The 27,694-nt window shown below is 45.0% G+C and overlaps 1 protein-coding gene across 7 annotated transcripts in view; it reads left to right on the top strand.

The window, feature by feature from the left end:
• LOC138259681 (cytochrome P450 2G1-like) overlaps positions 1-27,694 on the top strand; it is a 584,827-nt gene that overhangs the window by 526,849 nt on the left and 30,284 nt on the right. For all 7 annotated transcript variants that reach the window (XM_069207561.1, XM_069207562.1, XM_069207557.1 and 4 more), the window contains one exon: positions 6,728-6,915. In XM_069207561.1, coding sequence (XP_069063662.1) covers positions 6,728-6,915 — 188 coding nt within the window. The remainder of the gene's footprint in view (positions 1-6,727; positions 6,916-27,694) is intronic.

Raw genomic sequence — 27,694 nt, 5'->3', positions numbered from 1 at the left:
AGGCAAGGTGGAAACCAAGTCTGCTGTATAAATTAAAAGATCTTCAGCATACAGCGCCACCTTTTTCACCCAGCCATTACACTCAAAAGGAGCAATAGCCGAGTTAGCTCTTATTTTTCTGGCAAGGGGCTCTACATACAAATCAAACAGCAATGGAGAAAGAGGGCACCCCTGCCTAGTGCCCCTCATAATCCTCACAGTGTTAGTAAGATTACTGTTTACTAACACTATATTAAATCTATAGCTCCACAGAAATTTCCTCCTAAACCAGCCAGTCTCAGAATAAATATTAAATACCTCCAGTTCACCCTATCAAAGGCCTTCATTGCATCCAAGGTAACCACGCCAAAGGCATTTCAAATGATGTAGCCATATCTATTGCCCCGGCCAAATTATAGGACAATTCATAGAGAAACCTACCCTTAATGAATCCTTTTTAGTCAGGGTGGATTAGATGACCCATCACTCTGCTGATCCTAGCAGCCAAAATCTTGGCAAATATCTTCTAACCACAATTCAGCAGAGAGATGGGTCTGTACAATTCACACTTGACCTAGCTCTTACCCGGTTTCTGAATTAAAGCAATCAAAGCCTCATTCCAAGAAGCAGGAATAGGGACGCTGCCTTCAAAGATCTCAGCAAACAAGTCTACTAGAACTGGAGTTATTGAATCCGCCATTAATTTATAAAATTCCATTTGAATGCCGTCAGGCCCAGATGTCTTACCATCTTTACTACTCAATAGCACCTTCCTAACTTCTGCAGCAGATATCGGGCTATTCAAAGCAGTTTGTTCTTTTTGTGAAACCATTGGGATTATGTCATCTGACAACCATTTTTCGATATCCCACTCTCCTACCTCCACTTCTTTGTAAAGCTTAGAAAAGAAAAGTGTGGAACGCTCCCTCCAATTCCTCACGATCAGAAGATCTCTCACCGGCCTGATTTATTTCAACCTCCTTAATATAGTTCCTTACTAAATCTTGCTTACATTTCCAGGCTAATAACTTCCCTGCGTTCTCCCCATACTCAAAATGTGCTAATTTACTAGCCTCTACTCTTTTAGTTACTCTAGCTTGCATCACCTCCTCCAGCTGAAACCTTAACTCCTTCATCTTGGACTCCAATGCCTCAGCCTCCTCCTGCTTAGAATCCTCCCAAAGTTGCCTCCTCACTTTGAGCATTTCCTGTTCCAACTGTGAGATAGTAGCCCTGTACTGCATATTCTTAAAACTAACTATACTTATAGCCTTGCCCCTCATAACTGCTTAAAGGTGCCCCATACCACCGACAAGGGGACCGAGCCTAAATTGTTTTTAAAAAAGATCTACGCCTCTAGTCGCAGCTAATCCGGAACCTCCTTATCCTGCAATAAGCTACGGTCAAACGTCCACCTAGTACTGCCCAAACATCCAACCTTCTTTAGTTCTAATACCACTGCTGCATGATCTGAAAGGTGGGTGATAAGTAATGTTACCCACCTACCCTTCAAGCCTATAGTCCGTAAAAAAATAACCTATTTGAGTTGCATGATTATACTTCTGGTTGTAAAAGGAAAACTCCCTTACTTCTTTATTCCTCTGCCGCCATTCGGCCCTTAACCCCCACTCTTTCATCACTCCTCTCAAAAAGCGTTGAGATTTTGGAGTCCCTAATGACCTAAACTTCTCAGATCTATCCAAATTGTTGTCTAATACTACGTTAAAGTCCCCAGCAATCAGTAACGGATCCGAGAAATCAACTAACTGTGAAAAGCATTTTTCGAGGGGGCCAATGTCATTACAATTTGGGCCATATAACCCCGCCACAGTGAAATTTCTATCATAAATTTGTAACTTAACTATGAGCCACCTTCCCACTGGATCAGATCGCGCCTCTAACAAACCCGCCTTAATCCCATGCTTCACTAAAATAGCAAACCCCCTAGTATTTGAATTGTGCTCCGTGCAAGCAAATTTGTGTATCCATGGTCATTTTTTAAAGAGATCATTTCCTTCTTCTCTAGCCAAATGCGTCTCCTGTAAAATTAAAACTTTAGCAGGGGAGTCTTTTAAATATTAACACCCGTATTTATACTTTTTTTAGCGCCGCATTTGCGCCGCTTTTTGACGCAAAACGGCGCAAACCTACAAAATACAATGGCATTTTGCAAGTTTGCGCCGTTTTTGCGTCCAAAAACGACGCAAATGCGGCGCAAAAAAAGTATAAATACGGGCATAAATCTCTTCTACCTTTTGTTCTTAACCCATTCACATTCCATGAGAGTAGCTGAACAGAGGAGGGGTCCCGGCCTTCCCTACTCTCACCCGCCATTATCTCCTGGGTGCCCTTTTAATTGAGGTGAATGAGGAAACCTTTTCTTACATTTTCTCCAGCATGCTCCCCACCCTGTGACCCCCACCTCCCAACACCCCCCTTCCCCTGGAGGACCCCCCTTGATAAGTGGACTGAATTCTGTCCACAGTTAGAGCATGCATGTTTCCCGGGTTAGGGACAGGGACATTATTTTCCCATCATGCTACCCCCAGACTTGAGTACAGTCAACAGTTTATCCGCAGATTTCCCATCTCTCACATTGTACATTTTGTTATTAAACATAACCTTCAGGTTAGCAGGAAATTTAAGTTGTGAAGAGGCTCCCAAAAGTCTAAACTCCTCAAGCCGTTGCCCCAGCTCCCATTGCCTATTCATGGTGATCCTAGAGAAATCAGATCTGACTTCAAATGCAAAGTCCTTCGCTTTTAACGATCTCAACTTAAGAGCCTTTAACAAAATTTTCTCCTTCAGCTCATATGTTAGAAAATTAATAAAACATTTCCGAGGTTTGCTAACACTTGTGTTTTTCCTAAAGGGGTCTCTATGAATCCTTTGAATATCCCGTGCTATTTCTTCTTCACTCTCCTCAAGTGAGAGTGCGGATTTTAAAAGTGAAACCAAAAAGGCCTTCAGATCTAATCCTCATGCTCCTTTCGGGACCTGCAGTACCCTCAAGTTATTCCTTCTTGAATTATTTTCTAATTGTTCCAACTTATTCTGGAGGGCCTGCTCAGAGACTTTCAAGGCCTGAATGTCACTTTTATTCACATCAATGTCCTCTTTTAAAGCCACCACCGTAGATTCAAGGGCCTGAGTTCTCAATGACAGTAGACCAATTTTTTTTCCAAGGCCTCACAGACCTCCCTAATCCCCGCCTGATTTTTTTTCGAGGTAGAAAACCCATTCCCAATATCATTCAAGAGGGAGAGTATCAATTCTTCCACTGCAGCCTCCTTTCCAGGAGTCTGTTGAGAGGGACACGACTAACCAGCCAGAACCTGGTGCGGAACACTACCCTCATGCGCACCCTGTGATATCTCATCGATAGGATCTTCACTTTCAGCCACCCGAGGAGAGGGGAGACCCCCCCCCTCGGGAGTGACAGCAGCCCAGAGCATTGTGGGATTTCACCTACTTGGACGGGGCCCTCTAATTCACAACTCCTTGTATCCACTCGATCCTTGAGAGTCACTTTTCGGCAAGGACCCTAATAAAGCAGCTTCTACCCAAGGCTTAAGTTTGAAGAAGGATCTCACAGAGGGGGTAACTTTAGGGGCAACACTAATATTAGTCTTTTTACTGCCCGGCCGTCCAGGCCGTTTATTAAAGATTAAGCCACCACCACTAGTAATGCTCCCTTCGTCCCCTAAGGACCGAAATTCTCCGTTTTCAATTGGACCTGCAATGTTAGAGGCAGAGATAGCACAAGAGTCAGCCCTGTCGACACAGACTGGGTCCACTATCTTCTTACCTTGAGTTTGAGCCCCCGTCGAGATATTCCACAACAGAGGTCGTCCTGGTTGGGCCCCTGGGAACTTTCCAGACCCCTCCAGCACTCCGTTCCCCCTCCTCACCTTCTTGGAGCCTCCTAAGGGAGCCTTAGAACGACCGGGACCGAGCCAGCCTTCACTTGTGCTGGCTCTGCCCCTGCCAGTTTCTCCCCGTAGGGGGGCCTGAGCAATGGCCCTCTCCGCGAGTGCCGCAGCTCCAGGGCTGCTCGCCTCCAAAATGCCACAGGGGAGAGGATCTGCCGTGCTGAAGTTGGCTCCCAACACTTGCAATCCGGAGGGGCAGCGTTAGCGAGGGCCTGCCGGCACATCCAGAGCACGAGAGAGCTCTCGCCCCACCCCCTTCCTAGCCCGGAAACACACACTGCTCAGCGCGTGGCAGTGCTGTTGCGGCGCGCCATGTCCTCCGGCTCAAGAAGCCGAGCCATGGCTTAGATATATTGAATAATATACCTGGTGGAGTGGGATGGAATACCAAATGCAGTGTTCCATTTACATTGTTTTGATAATAGAAAAAGTGAGTTATAATTGTCAATGTATATACAGTGGTGGTGGGCAGGGTAGGTTAATAAATTGTATAGTTTTGATATGCACAATTATAGTTTATGACATATTTAATGTAATGCACGAATTGTGCTATGTTCTTGGCGCCAGATTTAGTATGCCTAGCTTTTAGCACTTAGTGACTTGCCTACTGTAGTTAGTTTGCTACCAAACTTCATCCACAATTGAGCTGTAAATTCCTTCAGGCAGGGATCTCAAGTCAAGCTTTCATATGTTAATTCTCATAATGCACTCAGTTGTACTCATGATAGATCTGCTAAGCATAGTTTTGAGGTCTTAAGATCTTATGTCACTTCTTGTGATGCCACTTCCTGTGAGTTCATGGGCTGTGATACCACTTCCTGTGATGTCCCAAGCGATGTCATGTACCATTAATTCACTTGCATACTTCCTAACTTGCTCAGTCCCCAACTTTATTTGTGCTTTGCATGGTCTAATCCATTCCCAGAGTTTAAGTGGCCTCATATGGTACTTAACTAAAGTGACTTTGAAACAGCTCCCAGTTTCACAAAAATACATTTAAAAGATAATCAATCTGAGTATGCATTCCTTATTTCCTTTTAATTTTTCACTCCGTGCACTCACTTAGAATATTTGCTTTTTCTAGAAGTTGTTCTTCTTTAGATTTTTTTTGATGCAACAAATGACCTCTTGTGCTTACTGTGAGTTGGGTCTCCTCTAGGTGTCTGGATGAGTCAGATTGTGTGTGGGTGTTCATGACGGGACATCATTGACAGCTCTGGAATGGAGTCTAAAGGCAGTTCAATCTTCTCCCAGTGCGGACTGTGAGTGATAAGGATATGCAGACTACACGCTCATCCAGTCATGTGTATGGTCTCTTTTCTGAGCACACACAGTGGTGCTCACATATGTGGCAATTGTAATAACCATCCTTTACAGAAATGTAAAGGAGGAATACAAAGCAGTTACAATATTGGCAGCTACCTAGGGAAAATGTTGTGTTGACACGTAAGGAAAGTGAGTGCTAATGTGAGAGAGAAGGTGAGTGAGAGTGAACATTGGGAATGAGTGGGAATAACAGTGTATGAGTGAGTGAAGGAGAATGAGTGAGAAGGAGCACGAGTGAGAATCAATGTGAGTGAGAATAGGAATGTAGAATAATGTGGACTAGCTCACTTTGCTGGCTGATATTCAGTGCATGTGCTATGCATCACCAGTTTCAAAGGTCACCAGCCACCATGGATACAAAATCAGGAAAAGGGAAAAATAAATCATGAGTATAGATTCTCCATTGTTGACTTACCCCACGTGTAGGTAGTTTATCTACAAAAAAGCACAACATTACTGGCACTATGTGTGGGCGGTGAAGGAATAGGCTCAGATGTGCTTGCCACTGGCATACCTTCAGCATCTGTGACCTTAAAAACAGGCTTGTTTTTATGGTCACACAAATGTATGCTTATTATGTAAAAGTTCTGTGCAAGTGAGCAAAGTAAATCGGCTGCTGTAAGAGTGCAAGAAGAGAGTAGAAGAAATTACTATTCGGGCTGGCTAGTACTTCAATATCATCTCTACTAAAGCAGTGAAGCACACAGTTTAACTAAACCTAGGACAACAGTAGGTCCAAGTAGCCAGATGATGAAAGATAAAATGCACATTAAAACTTGAAACACTAGCTAATCAAAATGCTTTATTTTGCTGTTTTATACTGCAGATTTCCCTCAGGCATGAGTACTGTGGCACTAGATATTGTTTTTTTTATTTATAATTTCTCTAAAACAGCTCAACAGGATTACAACAAATCACAAAACCACACTTTTTTTGTAAAGATCACGCTTTCTGCCAAATGTAATGTAATTCTCTTTAGCCATTTTTCTCTTATGATTGTCTAATTTTCCCTATGGAAATCACATGAGTAAAAAGTGCTTTTGCACCCACCTTTTTTCAGGCCCTTGCTTGATGGATCACCCCAAAACTTTCCAGGAAGGAGCAGAGATTAATGAACTTCTTTTTTTGCAAAGCTTTGTGAACACTTCTCAAACAGTGTCAATGGTATTAGCAAAACAAAAAACACTCTTTCTATGGAAACTGTGATTTACGCATAACTACATATGCGTGTGTGTGTCCATCTAAATCCAACAAAGTAACTGCTGCAGAAACACGCACATATTATTTGCAGTAAATATTGGTGTTCCCCTGCAGTGGAGGGACATTACTTTATTGCTTTATTGGATTTGGATGAACATTTTAGAGGGGTCTCAGAGCCCACAACAGGCACTGGTCTTCTCTTCTGTGTTGCAAAATGTTGATTAGGCGTGTAGTATCTAGTGTTGAATCTATTTAAATGCTTAATAATACTTTTGTTATTTAATTGACAGAAAAGCTGCAAAAGGAAATTGACTGTACAATTGGCCGGGATCGCTTTCCTAATGCAGAGGACCGAAGCAAGATGCCATACACAGAGGCGGTCATACATGAGATACAGCGAATTGCAAATGTTATCCCAATGAATGTTCCACACTCAGTGACAAAAGATACTCAGTTCAGAGGCTATACCATTCCAAAGGTGCAATCTTTTTTTACTGTTTAATACATACTGAATTTTCATATCCTTTTCATAATTACAATAATTAGCTTGTGTAATATTGTTACATTACACATGTTTATAATCACTGTATAGCCAATATCTCTCTTCTACAGCACATCTCAGTCATCACACCAGTCATTCACACTCACAAATTCAGGAAAAGGTTCACACTCTCAGAAGTGTGCATCAAGGGAGAAAGGTGATAATGTCAACATTTACTAATTTTTAATGAGTGCCTCACAAGCTTAAGCAGCACTTTACAATACAAAAACAGCATAAGTGTGAACACTGATCGTCTTTCTAACTCTAAAATGTTTAAACACAGAGAACCAGATTTGCAAATGTAAGCTTACACTTTTGTGTAAGTTTACTGTTTTTGCTGTTCATAAACACTGATTTGCTAGTAGGTTTATGACTGAGGAAACTCCACATTTGAGGCAGAGAACTCTGCACATAAAAAGAGATGGTATCCAAACCTTAGGGGCTTCAATAATAAATTTAGTTCAGGTTACAAATTGAATCAATCAGCAAAATTGATAGAAAATATGGTGAAAGCATACATATTTAAATGTTCATGTAGTCTGAACTTATATATAATCAAAAAGAATATGCTAAACAGAATGACACACAGAAAGCAAAATATAACCCAAGCAGGTTTCATAAAGGAACTTTCCTATTCTAAATAAAGTATTGAAAGTAGTAAGGGGAAAGTCTCTAAGGAAGTTGACAGCATCAGCTGAACTAGGGGTTAAGGTTTAATGGAAAGAGTCTGAGTACTCAAACATGAAGCTTAAAACTCTGGGCAGGGGAAATTTGCAACGTCAGTAAGAGGTCTTCTGTCAGCAGAGGCAGGACAGGGTCTGATCTACTATTCTAAACAACACACAATTAAAACACAAAAGACGTTTTCAGAAGGCTTTTCCTTATCATTTTCCACTCAACAAGCCAATCAAAAGACAGTGTTCTTGGAGAGCAGATAGACTTCCTATTTTCTCAGCTTCCATCCAAGAAGCAATAATCTGGAAGACATTGGATGTAATATCTGTCCGGTCTCCCCGGTATAGGATGATGTCTCCCACTATCCCTGTCCATATCCAAGGCCAAAAGTTAATTAACTACCCTAATACAATGAATAACATACCTATTCTTTGCTAACAAGGACATAGATAAGGCACCTACAAAGAAAAGAAAAACAAGACACTTGAAACATTTCATAAAAATAACATAGTCCTTGAAGAGGTTGGACTGGCTTGTAGTGAGTACCAAGGGGTACTTGCACCTTGCACCAGGCCCAGTTATCCCTTATTAGTGTATAGGGTGTCTAGCAGCTTAGGCTGATAGATAATGGTAGCTTAGCAGAGCAGCTTAGGCTGAACTAGGAGACGTGTGAAGCTACTACAGTACCACCTAGTGTCATATGCACAATATCATAAGAAAACACAATACACAGTTATACTAAAAATAAAGGTACTTTATTTTTATGACAATATGTCAAAGTATCTTAGAGTGTACCCTCAGTGAGAGGATAGGAAATATACAGGCTTGGCTGTGCACAAAGGATTTCCGCCGGAAGTGCACAGGGGCCGGAGTAGCTGCAAAGTCGCGGTTCCCAGCAATGCAGTCCAGCAAGGTGAGGCAAGGACTTACCTCCACCAAAGTTGGACTGAAGAGTCACTGGACTGTGGGGGTCACTTGGACAGAGATGCTGGATTCGAGGGACCTCGCTCGTCGTGCTGAGAGGAGACCCAAGGGACCGGTAATGCAGCTTTTTGGTGCCTGCGGTTGCAGGGGGAAGATTCCGTCGACCCACGGGAGATTTCTTCGGAGCTTCTGGTGCAGAGAGGAGGCAGGCTACCCCCACAGCATGCACAAGCAGGAAAACAGTCGAGAAGGCGGCAGGATCAGCGTTACAGAGTTGCAGTAGTCGTCTTTGCTACTATGTTGCAGGTTTGCAGGCTTCCAGCGCGGTCAGCAGTCGATTCCTTGGCAGAAGGTGAAGAGAGAGATGCAGAGGAACTCGGATGAGCTCTTGCATTCGTCATCTAAAGTTTCCCCAGAGACAGAGACCCTAAATAGCCAGAAAAGAGGATTTGGCTACCTAGGAGAGAGGATAGGCTAGCAACACCTGCAGGAGCCTATCACAAGGAGTCTCTGACGTCACCTGGTGGCACTGGCCACTCAGAGCAGTCCAGTGTGCCAGCAGCACCTCTGTTTCCAAGATGGCAGAGGTCTGGAGCACACTGGAGGAGCTCTGGACACCTCCCAGGGGAGGTGCAGGTCAGGGGAGTGGTCACTCCCCTTTCCTTTGTCCAGTTTCGTGCCAGAGCAGGGGCTAAGGGGTCCCCTGAACCGGTGTAGACTGGCTTATGCAGAATTGGGCACCTCTGTGCCCAACAAAGCATTTCCAGAGGCTGGGGGAGGCTACTCCTCCCCTGCCTTCACACCATTTTCCAAAGGGAGAGGGTGTCACACCCTCTCTCAGAGGAAGTTCTTTGTTCTGCCATCCTGGGCCAGGCCTGGCTGGACCCCAGGAGGGCAGATGCCTGTCTGAGGGGTTGGCAGCAGCAGCAGCTGCAGTGAAACCCCAGGAAGGTCAGTTTGGCAGTACCAGGGTCTGTGCTACAGACCACTGGGATCATGGGATTGTGCCAACTATGCCAGGATGGCATAGAGGGGGCAATTCCATGATCATAGACATGTTACATGGCCATATTTGGAGTTACCATTGTGAAGCTACATATAGGTAGTGACCTATATGTAGTGCACGCGTGTAATGGTGTCCCCGCACTCACAAAGTTCAGGGAATTGGCTCTGAACAATGTGGGGGCACCTTGGCTAGTGCCAGGGTGCCCTCACACTAAGTAACTTTGCACCTAACCTTTACCAGGTAAAGGTTAGACATATAGGTGACTTATAAGTTACTTAAGTGCAGTGTAAAATTGCTGTGAAATAACGTGGACGTTATTTCACTCAGGCTGCAGTGGCAGGCCTGTGTAAGAATTGTCAGAGCTCCCTATGGGTGGCAAAAGAAATGCTGCAGCCCATAGGGATCTCCTGGAACCCCAATACCCTGGGTACCTCAGTACCATATACTAGGGAATTATAAGGGTGTTCCAGTAAGCCAATGTAAATTGGTAAAAATGGTCACTAGCCTGTTAGTGACAATTTGGAAAGAAATGAGAGAGCATAACCACTGAGGTTCTGATTAGCAGAGCCTCAGTGAGACAGTTAGTCACTACACAGGTAACACATTCAGGCACACTTATGAGCACTGGGGCCCTGGGTTACCAGGGTCCCAGTGACACATACAACTAAAACAACATATATACAGTGAAAAATGGGGGTAACATGCTAGGCAAGATGGTACTTTCCTACACAACCCCCCCCCAAACGAAGGACAATAAGACTAGCCATGACCTGATGAGTCTTCATTGTCTAAGTGGAAATATCTGGAGAGTCCATCTGCATTGGAGTGGCTACTCCCAGGTCTATGTTCCACTGTATAGTCCATTCCCTGTAGGGATATGGACCACCTCAACAATTTAGGATTTTCACCTTTCATTTGTTTTAGCCAAAGTAGAGGTTTGTGGTCTGTCTGAACAATGAAGCGAGTGCCAAACAGGTATGGCCTCAACTTCTTCAGAGCCCAGACCACAGCAAAGGCCTCCCTCTCAATGGCAGACCAACGCTTTTCTCTAGGGGTCAACCTTCTACTAATAAAAGCAACAGGTTGATCCTGGCCCTCAGAATTAAGTTGTGATAGGACTGCCCCTAATCCTAATTCAGATGCATCAGTTTGGACATATAATTTTTTAGAGTAACAAGGGCTTTTCAGGACAGGTGCAGAGCACATGGCCTGCTTCAGCTCCTCAAAAGCTTTCTGACAGTTTGCTGTCCATAATACCTTTTTAGGCATTTTCTTGGATGTGAGGTCATTAAGAGGGGCTGCAATGGAGCCATAGTTCTTAATGAACCTCCTGTAATACCCAGTGAGGCCTAGGAAGGCTCTCACCTGAGTCTGAGTGGTAGGGGGAACCCAATCAATAATTGTTTGGATTTTCCCCTGAAGTGGTGCAATCTGTTCCCCACCAACAAGGTGTCTCAGATAAACCACCTTACCCTGCCCTATCTGGCACTTTGAAGCCTTGATAGCGAGGCCTGCCTTTTGCAGGGCCTCCAAAACTTTCCATAGGTGGACCAGGTGATCATCCCAGCTGGAGCTAAAGACAGCTATATCGTCCAAATATGCTGCACTGAAAGCTTCCAGCCCTTGCAGGACTGTGTTCACCAACCTCTGAAAATTGGCAGGTGCATTTTTCAAACCAAAAGGCATTACAGTAAACTGGTAATGTCCTCCAATGGTAGAAAATGCAGTCTTAGGTTTAGCATCTTCTGACAATTTGATCTGCCAATACCCTGCAGTCAAATCAAAAGTGCTTAGATACTTGGCAGATGCCAGTGTATCTATGAGCTCATCTGCCCTGGGTATAGGGTGAGCATCAGTTTTGGTTACCAAGTTGAGACCTCTATAGTCTACACAAAACCGCATTTCCTTCTTTCCATCTTTGGAATGGGGTTTTGGTACCAGTACCACAGGAGAAGCCCATGGACTGTCAGAGTGCTCAACCACTCCTAGTTCTAACATTTTCTGGACCTCTTGCTTTATGCAGTCCCTGACATGGTCAGGCTGCCTATAGATCTTACTTTTGACAGGTAAACTGTCTCCAGTATCTATAGTGTGCTCACACCAAGAAGTGGTACCTGGCACAGTAGAGAAGAGTTCAGAGAATTGATCTAGGAGATTTATGCAATTGTCTTTCTGCTCAGCAGTAAGACAATCAGCCAAAACTACACCTTCCACAAGAGCATCTTGATCTGTGGAAGAGAAGAGATCAGGTAGAGGATCACTGTCTTCTTCCTGTCCCTCATCTGTTGCCATGAGCAGGGTGAGATCAGCCCTGTCATAGTAGGGTTTCAGGCGGTTGACATGGAGCACCCTAAGAGGACTCCTGGCAGTGCCTAAGTCAACTAAATAGGTGACTTCTCCCTTCTTTTCAACAATTGTGTGGGGACCACTCCATTTATCTTGGAGTGCTCTTGGGGCCACAGGCTCCAAGACCCACACTTTCTGCCCTGGTTGGTACTGAACCAAAACAGCCTTCTGATCATGCCATTGCTTCTGGAGCTCTTGGCTGGCCTGAAGGTTTTTATTGGCCTTTTTCATGTACTCAGCCATCCTTGATCTGAGGCCAAGTACATAATCCACAATATCCTGCTTAGGAGCTTTTAAAGGTTGTTCCCAACCCTCCTTTACAAGTGTGAGTGGACCCCTGACAGGGTGTCCAAAAAGAAGTTCAAAGGGGCTGAAGCCCACTCCTTTGTGGGGTACCTCCCTGTAGGCAAAAAGGAGGCATGGTAGAAGGATATCCCATCTCCTGCGGTGTTTTTCAGGGAGACCCATAATCATGCCTTTGAGAGTTTTATTAAATCTCTCCACCAGTCCATTTGTTTGTGGATGATAGGATGTTGTGAACTTGTAAGTTACACCACACTCCTTCCACATGGCCTTTAAGTATGCAGACATGAAATTGCTTCCCCTGTCTGATACTACTTCCTTTGGGAAGCCCACCCTGGAAAATATTCCCAGGAGGGCCTTTGCCACTGCAGGTGCTGTAGTGGTCCTTAAAGGAATAGCTTCAGGATATCTTGTGGCATGGTCCACTACCACCAAGATAAATCTATTGCCTGAAGCAGTAGGAGGGTCAAGGGGGCCAACTATGTCAACCCCTACCCTTTCAAAGGGAACCCCAACCACAGGCAGTGGAATAAGGGGTGCCTTTGGGGTGCCACCTGTCTTGCCACTGGCTTGACAGGTTTCACAGGACTTACAAAATTCCTTTGTGTCCTCAGACATCCTAGGCCAATGAAACAATGGAACCAATCTGTCCCAAGTTTTCATTTGACCCAGGTGTCCAGCTAGGGGAATGTCATGTGCCAGGGTTAGGAGGAACTTTCTGTACTCCTGAGGAATCACTAATCTCCTGGCAGCTCCAGGTTTAGGATCCCTATGCTCAGTGTACAAGAGGTTGTCCTCCCAGTAAACTCTGTGAGAGTCACTGAGATCCCCATTAGCCTGTTTGACAGCTTGCTGTCTGAGACCCTCTAATGTGGGACAGGTTTGCTGTGCCACACTCAGCTCCTCTCTGGCAGGCCCCCCTTCACCCAAAAGCTCAGCAGTGTCTGCTTCCAGCTCCTCTGGTGTAGGTTCTGCACAGGAGGGAATTCTTCTTCCTCAGAAGTAGAATCCACTGTAGAGGGAGGGATAGTAGGAAGTGGTTTGCTTCTACTAGCCCTAGCTTTAGGGAGCACTTGGTCCATTGTTCCAGGATCCAAGCTTCCCTGTCCTTTTTGCTTTTTGGCCTGAGCCCTTGTCAAAGCAAAAATATGCCCTGGGATGCCCAGCATTGCTGCATGGGCCTCCAACTCCACATCTGACCAAGCTGATGTCTCCAAATCATTCCCTAATAGACAGTCTACAGGTAAATCTGAAGCTACCACAACTTTATTTGGACCAGTAACCCCCCCCCCCCAGTTGAGATTAACAACAGCCATGGGGTGGCTAAGTGTGTTGTTGTGAGCATCGGTTACTTGGTACTGGTGACCAAATAGGTGTTGTTCAGGGTGGACCAGTTTCTCTAGGACCATAGTCACACTGGCACCAGTGTCCCTGTAGGCCTGAACCTCAACACCATTTATTAGGGGTAGCTGCTTGTACTTATCCATATTAAGGGGACAAGCAACTAAGGTGGCTAAATCAATAGCCCCCTCAGAGACTAACACAGCCTCTGTGGCCTCCCTAACAAGGCCAACCCCAACTAAGTTACCAATAGTGAGCCCAGCTACTCCCTTGGATTGGCTATTAGTAGGTTTGCTCCCACCACCACTGCTATTAGTAGGGACACTAGGTGTAGCAGTAGGGGTTGTAGTGGTAGGAGGCTTGGTGCCTTTCTTTGGACAACTGGGATCTGTTGTCCAATGGCCTTTTATTTTACATAAATAGCACCATGGTTTCTTTTCCTTGTTCTGATTAAAAGAGGATTTGGGCCCACCACCCCCACCAGAGTGTTTTTGTGGGCCTGATGAAGACTCATTTTTAGATTTGTCCCCACCCTTGTCAGAAGACTTACCATCCTTCTTTTTGTTGCCATCTTTGTCACCCCCTGTATGAACTTTTCTGTTCACCCTTGTTCTGACCCATTTGTCTGCCTTCTTTCCCAATTCTTGGGGAGAGGTCAGATCAGAGTCCACCAAGTACTGGTGCAACAAATCAGACACACAATTATTAAGAATATGCTCTCTCAGGATCAAGTTATACAGGCTGTCATAATCAGTAACTTTACTGCCATGTAACCACCCCTCCAAGGCCTTCACTGAATGGTCAATGAAATCAACCCAGTCTTGTGAAGACTCCTTTTTGGTCTCTCTGAACTTTATCCTGTACTGTTCAGTGGTTAAGCCATAACCATCCAGGAGTGCATTCTTAAGAACTTGGAAATTATTAGCATCATTTTCTTTCACAGTAAGGAGCCTATCCCTACCTTTTCCACTAAATGATAGCCATAGGATAGCATCCCACTGCCTTTGAGGGACATCCTGTACAACACAGGCCCTCTCAAGTGCAGCAAACCACTTGTTAATGTCATCCCCCTCCTTATAAGGGGGAACTATCTTGTGCAGATTCCTGGAATCATGCTCTTTTACAGGATGATTATGGGGAATACTGCTGCTGCCACCATCGGTTTCTAAACCCAGTTTCTGTCTCTCCTTCTCTACTTCTAAAGTCTGTCTATCCAAATCCAGCTGTTGCTTCTTGAGCTTCAGTCTGGTTTGTTCCACTCTCAATCTATTGAGCTCCCTTTCTAACAATCTGTCATCAGGGTGGGTGGGAGGGACATGCCTTGAAACAGAAGTATGGTGAGAATGGACAGAAGGAGACCTGTCCCTTACAGAAGCCACCCTAACAGCTTGGCTAACAGAAACATCACTACCAGTATGGTGAGAATAAATGCTTTTGCTATGATGTGAGACAACACTATTTATATGGTGTGGCTCATCATCATTACCAACTATGCTAGACTGTCTAGTAATGGGCAGGCTAGGAAGTTTCTTTCCTGAATCTTTTCCTGGGGGAGTCCCTGGATCTGATTGAGAACCATTAGCTACTTTTTCTACAGATTGGGCACTTATGGCCTTATCCTGTACTCTAAGCATGTTAATTAACAGTTCTAAGGAAGGATTCTTCCCTACACTCAAACCTCTCTCTATGCAGAGATTCCTTGCTCCTTTCCAGCTAAGGTGATCATATGCAAGTTTGGACAGATCAACATTTTGGCCTGTGCCAGACATTTTTAGAGAGAGTTAAAGTGATAGTAAAAGATAAAACGTTTGTCAGAGCTTTTAGAAAGACAGAGAAAAAAACTTTTTAAACTTTTTAGAACTTTTTAGAAAGTTAGCAGTACTTTTCAGCACTTAGAAAAGAGTGAAAAGAGGAAATGCAAAACTTTTTGGCTATGTGTATATACACTGACCTTGTTTTGTATATTTTTCTCTTATGAAAAGTACAATGACAAGAGTGGTAAGTAGTCTCAAAGAACTTATCCCACCGCTGCACAACCAATGTAGGAGGCTGGACTGGCTTGTAGTGAGTACCAAGGGGTACTTGCACCTTGCACCAGGCCCAGTTATCCCTTATTAGTGTATAGGGTGTCTAGCAGGTTAGGCTGATAGATAATGGTAGCTTAGCAGAGCAGCTTAGGCTGAACTAGGAGACGTGTGAAGCTACTACAGTACCACCTAGTGTCATATGCACAATATCATAAGAAAACACAATACACAGTTATACTAAAAATAAAGGTACTTTATTTTTATGACAATATGCCAAAGTATCTTAGAGTGTACCCTCAGTGAGAGGATAGGAAATATACACAAGATATATATACACAATAGCAAAAATATGCAGTATAGTCTTAGAAAACAGTGCAAACAATGTATAGTTACAATAGGATGCAATGGGGAAACATAGGGATAGGGGCAACACAAACCATATACTCCAAAAGTGGAATGCGAACCACGAATGGACCCCAAACCTATGTGACCTTGTAGAGGGTCGCTGGGACTATTAGAAAATAGTGAGAGTTAGAAAAATAACCCTCCCCAAGACCCTGAAAAGTGAGTGCAAAGTGCACTAAAGTTCCGCTAAGGACAAAGAAGTCGTGTTAGAGAAATAATGCAGGAAAGACACAAACCAGCAATGCAACAACTGTGGATTTCCAATCTAGGGTACCTGTGGAACAAGGGGACCAAGTCCAAAAGTCACAAGCAAGTCGGAGATGGGCAGATGCCCAGGAAATGCCAGCTGCGGGTGCAAAGAAGCTTCTACTGGACAGAAGAAGCTGAGGTTTCTGCAGGAACGAAAAGGGCTAGAGACTTCTCCTTTGATGGACGGATCCCGATCGCCGTGGAGAGTTGTGCAGAAGTGTTTTCCCGCCGAAAGAGCGCCAACAAGCCTTGCTAGCTGCAAATCGTGCGGTTAGCGTTTTTGGACGCTGCTGAGGCCCAGGAGGAACCAGGAGGTCGCAAATTGGACCAGCAGAGAGAGGGGACGTCGAGCAAAACAAGGAGCTCTCTCTGAAGCCGGTAACACCTGGAGAAGTGCCAGAAACCGGCACTACGAGGATGCGTGAAACAGTACTCGCCGAAGTTGCACAAAGGAGTCCCACGTCGCCGGAGACCAACTTAGAAAGTCGTGCAATGCAGGTTAGAGTGCCGTGGACCCAGGCTTGGCTGTGCACAAAGGATTTCTGCCGGAAGTGCACAGGGGCCGGAGTAGCTGCAAAGTCGCGGTTCCCAGCAATGCAGCCCAGCGAGGTGAGGCAAGGACTTACCTCCACCAAACTTGGACTGAAGAGTCACTGGACTGTGGGGGTCACTTGGACAGAGTTGCTGGATTCGAGGGACCTCGCTCGTCGTGCTGAGAGGAGACCCAAGGGACCGGTAATGCAGATTTTTGGTGCCTGCGGTTGTAGGGGGAAGATTCCGTCTACCCACGGGAGATTTCTTCGGAGCTTCTGGTGCAGAGAGGAGGCAGGCTACCCCCACAGCATGCACAAGCAGGAAAACAGTCGAGAAGGCGGCAGGATCAGCGTTACAGAGTTGCAGTAGTCGTCTTTGCTACTATGTTGCAGGTTTGCAGGCTTCCAGCGCGGTCAGCAGTCGATTCCTTGGCAGAAGGTGAAGAGAGAGATGCAGAGGAACTCGGATGAGCTCTTGCATTCGTTATCTAAAGTTTCCCCAGAGACAGAGACCCTAAATAGCCAGAAAAGAGGGTTTGGCTACCTAGGAGAGAGGATAGGCTAGCAAAACCTGAAGGAGCCTATCACAAGGAGTCTCTGACGTCACCTGGTGGCACTGGCCACTCAGAGCAGTCCAGTGTGCCAGCAGCACCTCTGTTTCCAAGATGGCAGAGGTCTGGAGCACACTGGAGGAGCTCTGGACACCTCCCAGGGGAGGTGCAGGTCAGGGGAGTGGTCACTCCCCTTTCCTTTGTCCAGTTTCGCGCCAGAGCAGGGGCTAAGGGGTCCCCTGAACCGGTGTATACTGGCTTATGCAGAATTGGGCACCTCTGTGCCCAACAAAGCATTTCCAGAGGCTGGGGGTGTCTACTCCTCCCCTGCCTTCACACCATTTTCCAAAGGGAGAGGGTGTCACACCCTCTCTCAGAGGAAGTTCTTTGTTCTGCCATCCTGGGCCAGGCCTGGCTGGACCCCAGGAGGGCAGATGCCTGTCTGAGGGGTTGGCAGCAGCAGCAGCTGCAGTGAAACCCCAGGAAGGGCAGTTTGGCAGTACCAGGGTCTGTGCTACAGACCACTGGGATCATGGGATTGTGCCAACTATGCCAGGATGGCATAGAGTGGGCAATTCCATGATCATAGACATGTTACATGGCCATATTCGGAGTTACCATTGTGAAGCTACATATAGGTAGTGACCTATATGTAGTGCACGCGTGTAATGGTGTCCCCGCACTCACAAAGTTCAGGGAATTGGCTCTGAACAATGTGGGGGCACCTTGGCTAGTGCCAGGGTGCCCTCACACTAAGTAACTTTGCACCTAACCTTTACCAGGTAAAGGTTAGACATATAGGTGACTTATAAGTTACTTAAGTGCAGTGTAAAATGGCTGTGAAATAACGTGGACGTTATTTCACTCAGGCTGCAGTGGCAGGCCTGTGTAAGAATTGTCAGAGCTCCCTGTGGGTGGCAAAAGAAATGCTGCAGCCCATAGGGATCTCCTGGAACCCCAATACCCTGGGTACCTCAGTACCATATACTAGGGAATTATAAGGGTGTTCCAGTAAGCCAATGTAAATTGGTAAAAATGGTCACTAGCCTGTTAGTGACAATTTGGAAAGAAATGAGAGAGCATAACCACTGAGGTTCTGATTAGCAGAGCCTCAGTGAGACAGTTAGTCACTACACAGGTAACACATTCAGGCACACTTATGAGCACTGGGGCCCTGGGTTACCAGGGTCCCAGTGACACATACAACTAAAACAACATATATACAGTGAAAAATGGGGGTAACATGCTAGGCAAGATGGTACTTTCCTACACCTGGGTACAGGTTAGGCCAACACTAAATTTAAACAGCTTCTGATTTAAAATACTTAGCATAAATGATTATATCAAATGCAATTTTAAAGAAAACATAGACTCCTTTCATGGCAAATAGTTTATTATAATTCAGCTAAATATGAGAGTGGCTCTCATTAAAAGGAATAAACCACCACTTACCGGAAATGATTAATAAATTGGGTGCATAATAATAGGGTTAAGCACATATTGATTATATATGATTTATATGAAAGGGAGGGGCACTTAGTCATGCTGCTCCATGGGAATAGTAAATGTGAACCCTTTAATGTCGAACACCTTCTCCTGTGAACCTTAGATTAGAGTGGAAATAGCACATGTACCCACTTTTATGCTCACCACTTTAGCCAAATGCAGTATAGATTGTTGCAGAAATAGCACTTCTAATACCTTTAATATCCAACACTTGTGTCACATGAAAGACAGCATGCATGACTGACAAGTACATCCATGTTAACACGATTTATCACAGCATCCAATACTCCTGACTACTCTCTGCTACTCACAGCCTTTCAGTTTGGGATCAAGCTCACATTATGCCACACCTTTAAAGAAGGCATAAACTTCGCTGATCAAGGGCCCATTGCATGGACCAAACTCCACCTTCCACTTCAATCCCAGGTTAATACTGGTTTTCACTGCCCTTCTTTTTTAACTTTTATTTCTCTCTTAAAAGTAATTTCCATTTCATCAGATCAAGATTGAAATGACAAAAAATTGTTGCACCAATTCATAGGGAAAAGGGTGCCATAAGCATCGTTGACTGCTTACTGTTATCCAACCTACGACCTACAATAGAAATAGAAGCAAGTAAATGCTCTTCTTAAGTAAGATAGATGTTTGTACTGAATCAAAATCCCTGCTTTATTGGTTAATTGCTTCAATGGTTGTAGTCTAGAAAAGATAAAAAGTCAGACTTTGATGTGTCTAGAAGTTCAGAATGGCATGTTAGAATTGAGAATAGAGGGGCGATTTAGTAAGAACTGCTAATGCTTTGACCACAAAAGCCCTTATCTTGTCTTGGAGTGAGACTCTCATCCATGACAGGACTATGCACATGAATAATGCATAGGGCGTCAAGTATCCTTTTAATAAGTATTCCCGACATGAATAAGGATAATTGAACCGGATGTAACAGGTGATGGTGCATTCATCCCATGCTGTATTTCTGAGGTAACTGTAATAATTCATTTCCTTTAAAACAGTAAATCTGCATTTATCAATCAAGAATATCATACTTTCAATAAACAGGACATCTTCAATTTGGGACAGATGCACTATGAATTTAGCAGTTGCAAAAGGGTGGATTTGTAAAATTGGGCTGTTTGTGGCACATTACTACATGAGCAGTGATACATTATTGAATCACAATTGGTGTTTAAAAGTGCATATCAAATCAGAATTTAGAAGGAGCTTTTTTAGGATGTACTTTCTGAATACCTATTTGGAACAGGATGTAGCAAAGTTTTGCACCATATTTCAGTAGCAAAACATTAAAATATTTTTAACTACACAAAAGTAGTGGTAATCCATTTGTGACCCAAAAGAGGTCACCAAGGGATCCCTTCCCTTTTCTGAATGTGAATAAAAACATTACTTAACAGTAGTCAGAGGCCCCATGCACCACTTCATACTCTAAAAAATGTTAGTTAAACTTTTCATTTTCTTTTTTATCCCCTTCGCTGCCAGGCCTTTTCCCCCTCCTGTGCCGAGCCTTTTTTTGGCTATTTGGGGCAGTTCGCGCTTAGGCCCTAATAACTTTTTGTTCACATAAGCTACCCACGCCACATTTGCGTCCTTTTTTTTCAACATCCTAGGGATTCTAGAGGTACCCAGACTTTGTGGGTTCCCCAGAAGGAGGCCAAGAAATTAGCCAAAATACAGTGAAAATGTCTTTTTTTTCAAACAAATGGGAAAAAGGGCTGCAGAAGAAGGTTTGTGTTTTTTTCCCTGAAAATGGCATCAACAAAGGGTTTGCGGTGCTAAAATCACCAGCTTCCCAGCTTTCAGGAACAGGCAGACTTGAATCATAGAACCCAATTTTTCAACACAATTTTGGCATTTTACTGGGACATACCCCATTTTTATGATTTTTTGTGCTTTCACCCTCCTTCCAGTCAGTGACAGAAATGGGCAAGAAACCAATGCTGGATCCCAGACACCGCAACATTTCTGAAAAGTAGACAGAATTCTGAATTCAGCAAGGGGTAATTTGTGTAGATCCTACAAGGGTTTCCTACAGAAAATAACAACTGAAAAAAAATATTGAAATTGAGGTGAAAAAATCTGCAATTTTTCTCTACGTTTTACTCTGTAACTTTTTCCTGCAATGTCAGATTTTTGAAAGCAATATACTGTTACGTCTGCTGGACTCTTCTGGTTGCGGGGATATATAGGGCTTGTAGGTTCATCAAGAACTCTAGGTACCCAGAGCCAATAAATGACCTGCACCCTGCAGTGGGTTTTCATTCTATACCGGGTATACAGCAATTAATTTGCTCAAATATAAAGAGTAAAAAATAGCTATCAAGAAAACCTTTGTATTTCCAAAATGGGCAGAAGATAAGGTGTTGAGGAGCAGTGGTTATTTGCACATCTCTGAATTCCGGGGTGCCCATAGTAGCATGTGAATTACAGGGCATTTCTCAAATAGATGTCTTTTTTACACACTCTCTTATATTTGGAAGGAAAAAATGTAGAGAAAGACAAGGGGCAATAACACTTGTTTTGATATTCTATGTTCCCCCAAGTCTCCCAATAAAAATAGTACCTCACTTGTGTGGGTAGGCCTAGCGCCTGCGACAGGAAATGCCCCAAAACACAACGTGGACACATCACATTTTTTTTAAAGAAAACAGAGGTGTTTTTTGCAAAGTGCCTACCTGTAGATTTTGGCCTCTAGCTCAGCCGGCACCTGGGGAAACCTACCAAACCTGTGCATTTTTTAAAACTAGAGACCTAGCGGAATCCAAGATGGGGTGACTTGTGGGGCTCTGACCAGGTTCTGTTACCCCAAATCCTTTGCAAACCTCAAAATTTGGCTAAAAAAACAAATTTTCCCCAGATTTCAGTGACAGAAAGTTCTGGAATCTGAGAGGAGCCACAAATTTCCTTCCACCCAGCGTTCCCCCAAGTCTCCCGATAAAAATAGTACCTCAGTTGTGTGGGTAGGCCTAGCGCCCACAACAGGAAATGCCCCAAAACGCAACGTGGACACATCATATTTTTCGAAAGAAAACAGAGGTGTTTTTTGTAAAGTGCCTACCTGTAGATTTGGGCCCCTAGCTCAGCCGGCACCTAGGGAAACCTACCAAACCTGTGCATTTTTTAAAATTAGAGACCTAGGGGAATCCAAGATGGGGTGACTTGTGGGGCTCTGACCAGGTTCTGTTGCCCAGAATCCTTTGCAAACCTCAAAATTTGGCTACAAAAACAAATTTTCCACAGATTTCGGTGACAGAAAGTTCTGGAATCTGAGAGGAGCCACAAATTTCTTTCCACCCAGTGTTCCCCCAAGTCTCCCGATAAAAATATTACCTCACTTGTGTGGGTAGGCCTAGCGCCCGCAACAGGATATGCCCCAAAACGCAACGTGGACACATCACATTTTTTGAAAGAAAACAGAGGTGTTTTTTGCAAAGTGTCTACCTGTAGATATGGGCCCCTAGCTCAGCCGGCACCTAGGGAAACCTACCAAACCTGTGCATTTCTGAAAACTAGAGACCTAGGGGAATCCAAGATGGGGTGACTTGTGGGGATCTGACCAGGTTCTGTTACCCCGAATCCTTTGCAAACCTCAAAATTTGGCTAATAAAACACATTTTCCTCACATTTCGGTAACAGAAAGTTCCGGAATCTGAGAGGAGCCTCAAATTTCCTTCCACCCAGCGTTCCTCCAAGTCTCCCTATAAAAATGATACCTCACTTGTGTGGGTAGGCCTAGCGCCCGCAACAGGAAATGCCCCAAAACGCAACGTGGACACATCACATTTTTTTAAAGAAAACAGAGGTGTTTTTTGCAAAGTGCCTACCTGTAGATTTTGGCCTCTAGCTCAGCCGGCACCTAGGGAAATATACCAAACCTGTGCATTTTTGAAAACTAGAGACCTAGGGGAATCTAAGATGGGGTGACTTGTGGGGCTCTGACCAGGTTCTGTTACCCAGAATCCTTTGCAAACCTCAAAATGTGGCTAAAAAAACACATTTTCCTCACTTTTCGGTGACAGAAAGTTCTGGAATCTGAGAGGAGCCACAAATTTCCTTCCACCCAGCTTTCCCCCAAGTCTCCCGATAAAAATGGTACCTCACTTGTGCAGGTAGGCCTAGCGCCCACGAAAGGAGATGGCCCAAAACACAACATGGACACATCACATTTTTGCACAGAAAACAGTGCCTACTTGTGGATTTTGGCCTCTAGCTCAGCCGGCACCTGGGGAAACCTAGCAAACCAGCACATTTCTGAAACCTAGACACCTAGGGGAATCCAAGATGGGGTGACTTGTGGGGCTCTGACCAGGTTCTGTTACCCAGAATCATTTGCAAACCTCAACATTTGGCCAAAAAAACACTTTTTCCTCTCATTTCGGTGACAGAAAGTTCTGGAATCTGAGAGAAGCCACAAATGTCCTTCCACTCAGTGCTCCCCCAAAGTCTCCTGATAAAAATGGTACCTCACTTGTGTGGGTGGGCCTAGCGCCACGAAAGGTAAGGGCCCAAAACACAACGTGGACACATCAAATTTTTTCACAGAAAACAGAGGTGTTTTTTGCAAAGTGCCTACCTGTAGATTTTGGCCTCTAGCTCAGCCGGCCCGGGGGGGGCCAGAAATGGCCTAAAATAAATTTGCCCCCCACCCGGGGAGCGACCCTTGCCTACGGGGTCGCTCTCCTTGCGTGACGGCGCAAAAAAAAAGATCCCTGTTGCATAGTGGTTTCTGCCACCCTTGGGGGAAGATTGACCAAAAGTCGGCCGATATGCCCCCAAAGTAGGCAGAGAAGGCCTAAATACAATTTGCCCCTCCAGGGGAGCGACCCTTGTCTAAGGGGTCGCTCCCCATCTCTAAAAAAACAAACAAACAAAAAAAAAATTGCCCTGGCGCCTAGAGGTTTCAGAAATGGCCTAAAATAAATTTGGCCCCCCACCCCCCTGGGGAGCGACCCTTGCCTACAAGGTCGCTCCCCTTGCGTGACGGCGCAAAAAAAAGATCCCTGGTGCCTAGTGGTTTCTGCCCCCCATGGGGGCAGATTGACCTAAAATCGGCCGATCTGCACCCAAAGCAGGCAGAAATGGCCTAAATACAGTTTGCCCCTCCAGGGGAGCGACCCTTGCCTAAGGGGTCGCTCCCCATCTCTAAAAAAAACAAAAAAAAAAAAAAGAATTTAATAAAAATTGCCCTGGCGCCTAGAGGTTTCTGCCCCCCTGGGGGCAGATCAGCCTAATAACAATAGGCCGATCTGCCCCCAGGGGGGGCAGAAATGGCCTAAAATAAATTTGCCCCCCCAACACCCCGGGGAGCGACCCTTGCCTACAAGGTCGATCCCCTTGCGTGACGGCGAAAAAAAAAGATCCCTGGTGCCTAGTGGTTTCTGCCCCCCTTGTGGGCAGATTGACCTAAAATCGGCTGATCTGCCCCCAAAGCGGGCAGAAATGGCCTAAATACAATTAGCCCCTCCAGGGGAGCGACCCTTGCCTAAGGGGTCGCTCCCCATCTCTAAAAAAAACAACAACAAAAAAAAAAGAATTAATAAAAATTGCCCTGGCGCCTAGAGGTTTCTGCCCCCCTGGGGGCAGATCGGCCTAATACCAATAGGCCGATCTGCCCCCAGGGGGTGCAGAAAAGGCCTTAAAAAAAAACGCTCCCTTATGACAATTTCCCCCCCAAAAAAACCATCCCTGGTGTCTAGTGGGCGTTTCAAAAGCCGGATTGCAAGAAATCCGGCTTTTGAAACGCTTGGAGAGACTTCAAAGGGAAGGAAATACATTTCCTTTCCTTTGAAGCCTCTCCGGGCCTCCCCCACGTGATCGAAAGAGAAATGCAAAGCATTTCCCTTTCGATCGCGCTGGAAGCTGAGCTTCCAGCGCAATGGGGGAGGCTCTGTGAGCGCGCGCTTGACATCACAGGGGGGTGGTCTGTGGTGGAAGGGGAAGGGCTTCCCCTTCCATCCCTGACTTGGGGGGGTGGGGGGAACCCCACAGAGGGAGCGCTAGTGCTCCCTTTCGGCTCTGTGACCAGGACGTAATGGTTAAGTCCTGGGCACAGCAGCACTGTGCCTCAGGACGTAACCATTACGTCCTGGGCACAGAACCGGTTAAGCACATCTCATTTTCCTTTCAGTAAATTGAGCTGCATTTAAAAAAACAATATTTGCTTTATTTATTTACAGACACTTTGGTCTGCTAACAATAGCAGGGCACCATTCCTGTACCGATTTGAGTAGTAATGTGTCGCAGCTCGCAACCTACCACATTAATATTTATGAGGCGGGTCGTATTACAACCCTCTATGATATGATATTATGCTAGCCGACCTATTAATAGATAGGTTTGTTCCAGGAGCAGCTTGTGGCGGTTTAAGGGGCAGGGCAGCATGTGGCAAAATTAATTTAAAAAAAGAAACTTACCTGAATCGCTGCTGCCGCCACCACTACACCGCTCCTCTTGCCTTCATTGCAGCTGCAGGCACAGGCTCCCAGCCTGCCCTTCGGCCAATCTGAACACCACACTCATGCTGCTGGCAGCATTACAGCAGCGTTCGGATTGGTCAGAGCGCCCAGCTGGGGCACTTCAAGGCAGAGTGGGAGCCTCTGCCTGCTCTCTCCAACCCGGCAACACAGTGCCAAGTTGGAAAGAGCCTAGTGCGCATGTGTTCAGACATACATGCGTACTGAGGGGGAGTGCAGTGCACTGCCCCTTCATGCTGGTCACAGCCCATGGCCTCACCCCTTTTACTATAAAACAATAATAAACAGAGTTTATTATCGTTTTATAGTAAAGGTTTTGCAGCAGCTGGCGGGAGGTGATGCTCCTCCACCCTAGTGGAGGAGCCGTGGCTGGTTGGTTATACAACACAGATCACAAAATACTGGTCACAAATTGTGACCAGTATTTTGCAACCACTTCTTAGTACATCTTGCCCCTTTTTTTGAAGATGTATATTTTTCTCAGAAATGCCATTTTGTCACAAACTTTTCCTGGTGAACCACTAACACACTAAAGCAGTTGTTATGCTTCCCTACCTGGAGTAGTATGGGCCACTAGCAATTTTATTATTCCTACTGGAGCAAGACCAAATTTAATTTGAATATGACTAGTCAATGCCTAGATAGACATAGTGGGCAAAATAAAAAAAAAACTGAAACGTGGGTCCACTAGCTACCAGCTGTTGGAATTAATCCAAGCATTTCACCCCCTCATTTCTTGTTTATCTAAAGACAATATGACAATGAAATAGCTGGTTTCAAGGCTGGCTTGAGGTAAAGATTTGATAATTTCTAATTATGTCTATGCAAAGGGTTTTCTACATGTGTAATTATATCTAGTGTACACTTGTCAAATGGAAGTACCATTAAAAGTGCACAACTGCACAACTTTTCTATGGAGATAACAGTCCCAAACCCTATGTGTAAACATCAACTAGTTTCAGCCCAAAACCAAGGTAGCCAAGGCTTTCTTTGGAACTCAAAAAATATACCCCAGAGTAATTTCTCAGTATATCAGTCAAACGGAACTATATTTGATCATGACAAAACACAAGCATGCAGCATATTTCTGACATGCAAGAAGGACAACAGTGCAAGTGTTCAGATCTTTTTCTGTAGTTTTGCCCCATGACTCTTTTCTGGATTGACTTGCTGTGCATTATTCCACCATCTAGTGGATGGGTCTGGAATTCTCCCTTGTAGTAGTAGTCCTTCTTTCCTTTTTTTGTTGATGGTTGACACCATTGGTGTCCTATCCAGCTTCCTTTGATATCATACGTCCTCCCTGGAAGCTCCCCTTCATTGTCGCTATCTTCATATTCTTTTTATCCTCCTTTGGGTGTGGAAGCCTAAATGAGGAATGTCCAAGTCATGTAAAAAAGCAAGTTGTGAACTGAGTTTTGTCAAAAAATTCCAAAGAAGATCACCGAAGACTGCAGAATAAAGGTATCGCAGAGGATTTCTGGCATCAGAAGGAGTTTCGAGGTTGTTTGGCGAGTGCTTGGACAGGGGGCTCCCAGTCTCTTGTGATGGAGAAGACACTATTTTAATTCTGTTTGAACTGCCACCATAAATTTGTGCAGAATGACCAGCCTCAGGTGTGTAGCCTCTGTCTACCACTTGACCATTGAAGTAAAGACTGAGAAGTCTGTGCAGGGCTTAAGCTAAGGAAGCTGAAGGCAAGAGTGAGACAGAGACAGATGCTCCAAGTCATTGTAAGGAAATGCCTCCTTGGCATGGTTACCCCCTGACATTTTGCCTTTGCTGATGCCAAGTTACGATTTGAAAGTGTGCTGGGACCCTGCTAACCAAGCCCCAGCACCAGTGTTCTTTCCCTAACCTGTACTTTTGTTTCCACAATTGGCACACCCTGGCATCCCGGTAAGTCTCTTGTAACTGGTACCCCTGGTACAAGGGCCCTGATGCCAGGGAAGGTACCTAAGGGCTGCAGCATGTCTTATGCCACCCTGGGGACCCCACACTCAGCACAGACACACTGATTGCCAGATTGTGTGTGCTGGTGGGGATAAAATGACTAAGTCGACATGGCACTCCCCTCAGGGTGCCATGCCAACCTCACACTGCCTATAGGTATAGATAGGTCATCCCTATAGCAGGCCTTACAGCCCTAAGGCAGGGTGCACTATACCATAGGTGAGGGCTTAAGTGCATGAGCACTATGCCCCTACAGTGTCTAAGCAAAACCTTAGACATTGTAAGTGCAGGGTAGCCATAAGAGTATATGGTCTGGGAGTCTGTCATGCACGAACTCCACAGCACCATAATGGCTACACTGAAAAATGTGAAGTGTGGTATCAAACTTCTCAGCACAATAAATGCACACTGA

Source organism: Pleurodeles waltl, chromosome 9 (genome assembly GCF_031143425.1).
Source record: "Pleurodeles waltl isolate 20211129_DDA chromosome 9, aPleWal1.hap1.20221129, whole genome shotgun sequence".
Classification (NCBI taxonomy): Eukaryota; Metazoa; Chordata; class Amphibia; order Caudata; family Salamandridae; genus Pleurodeles; species Pleurodeles waltl.
This window is presented reverse-complemented; position numbering and strand designations above follow the sequence as displayed.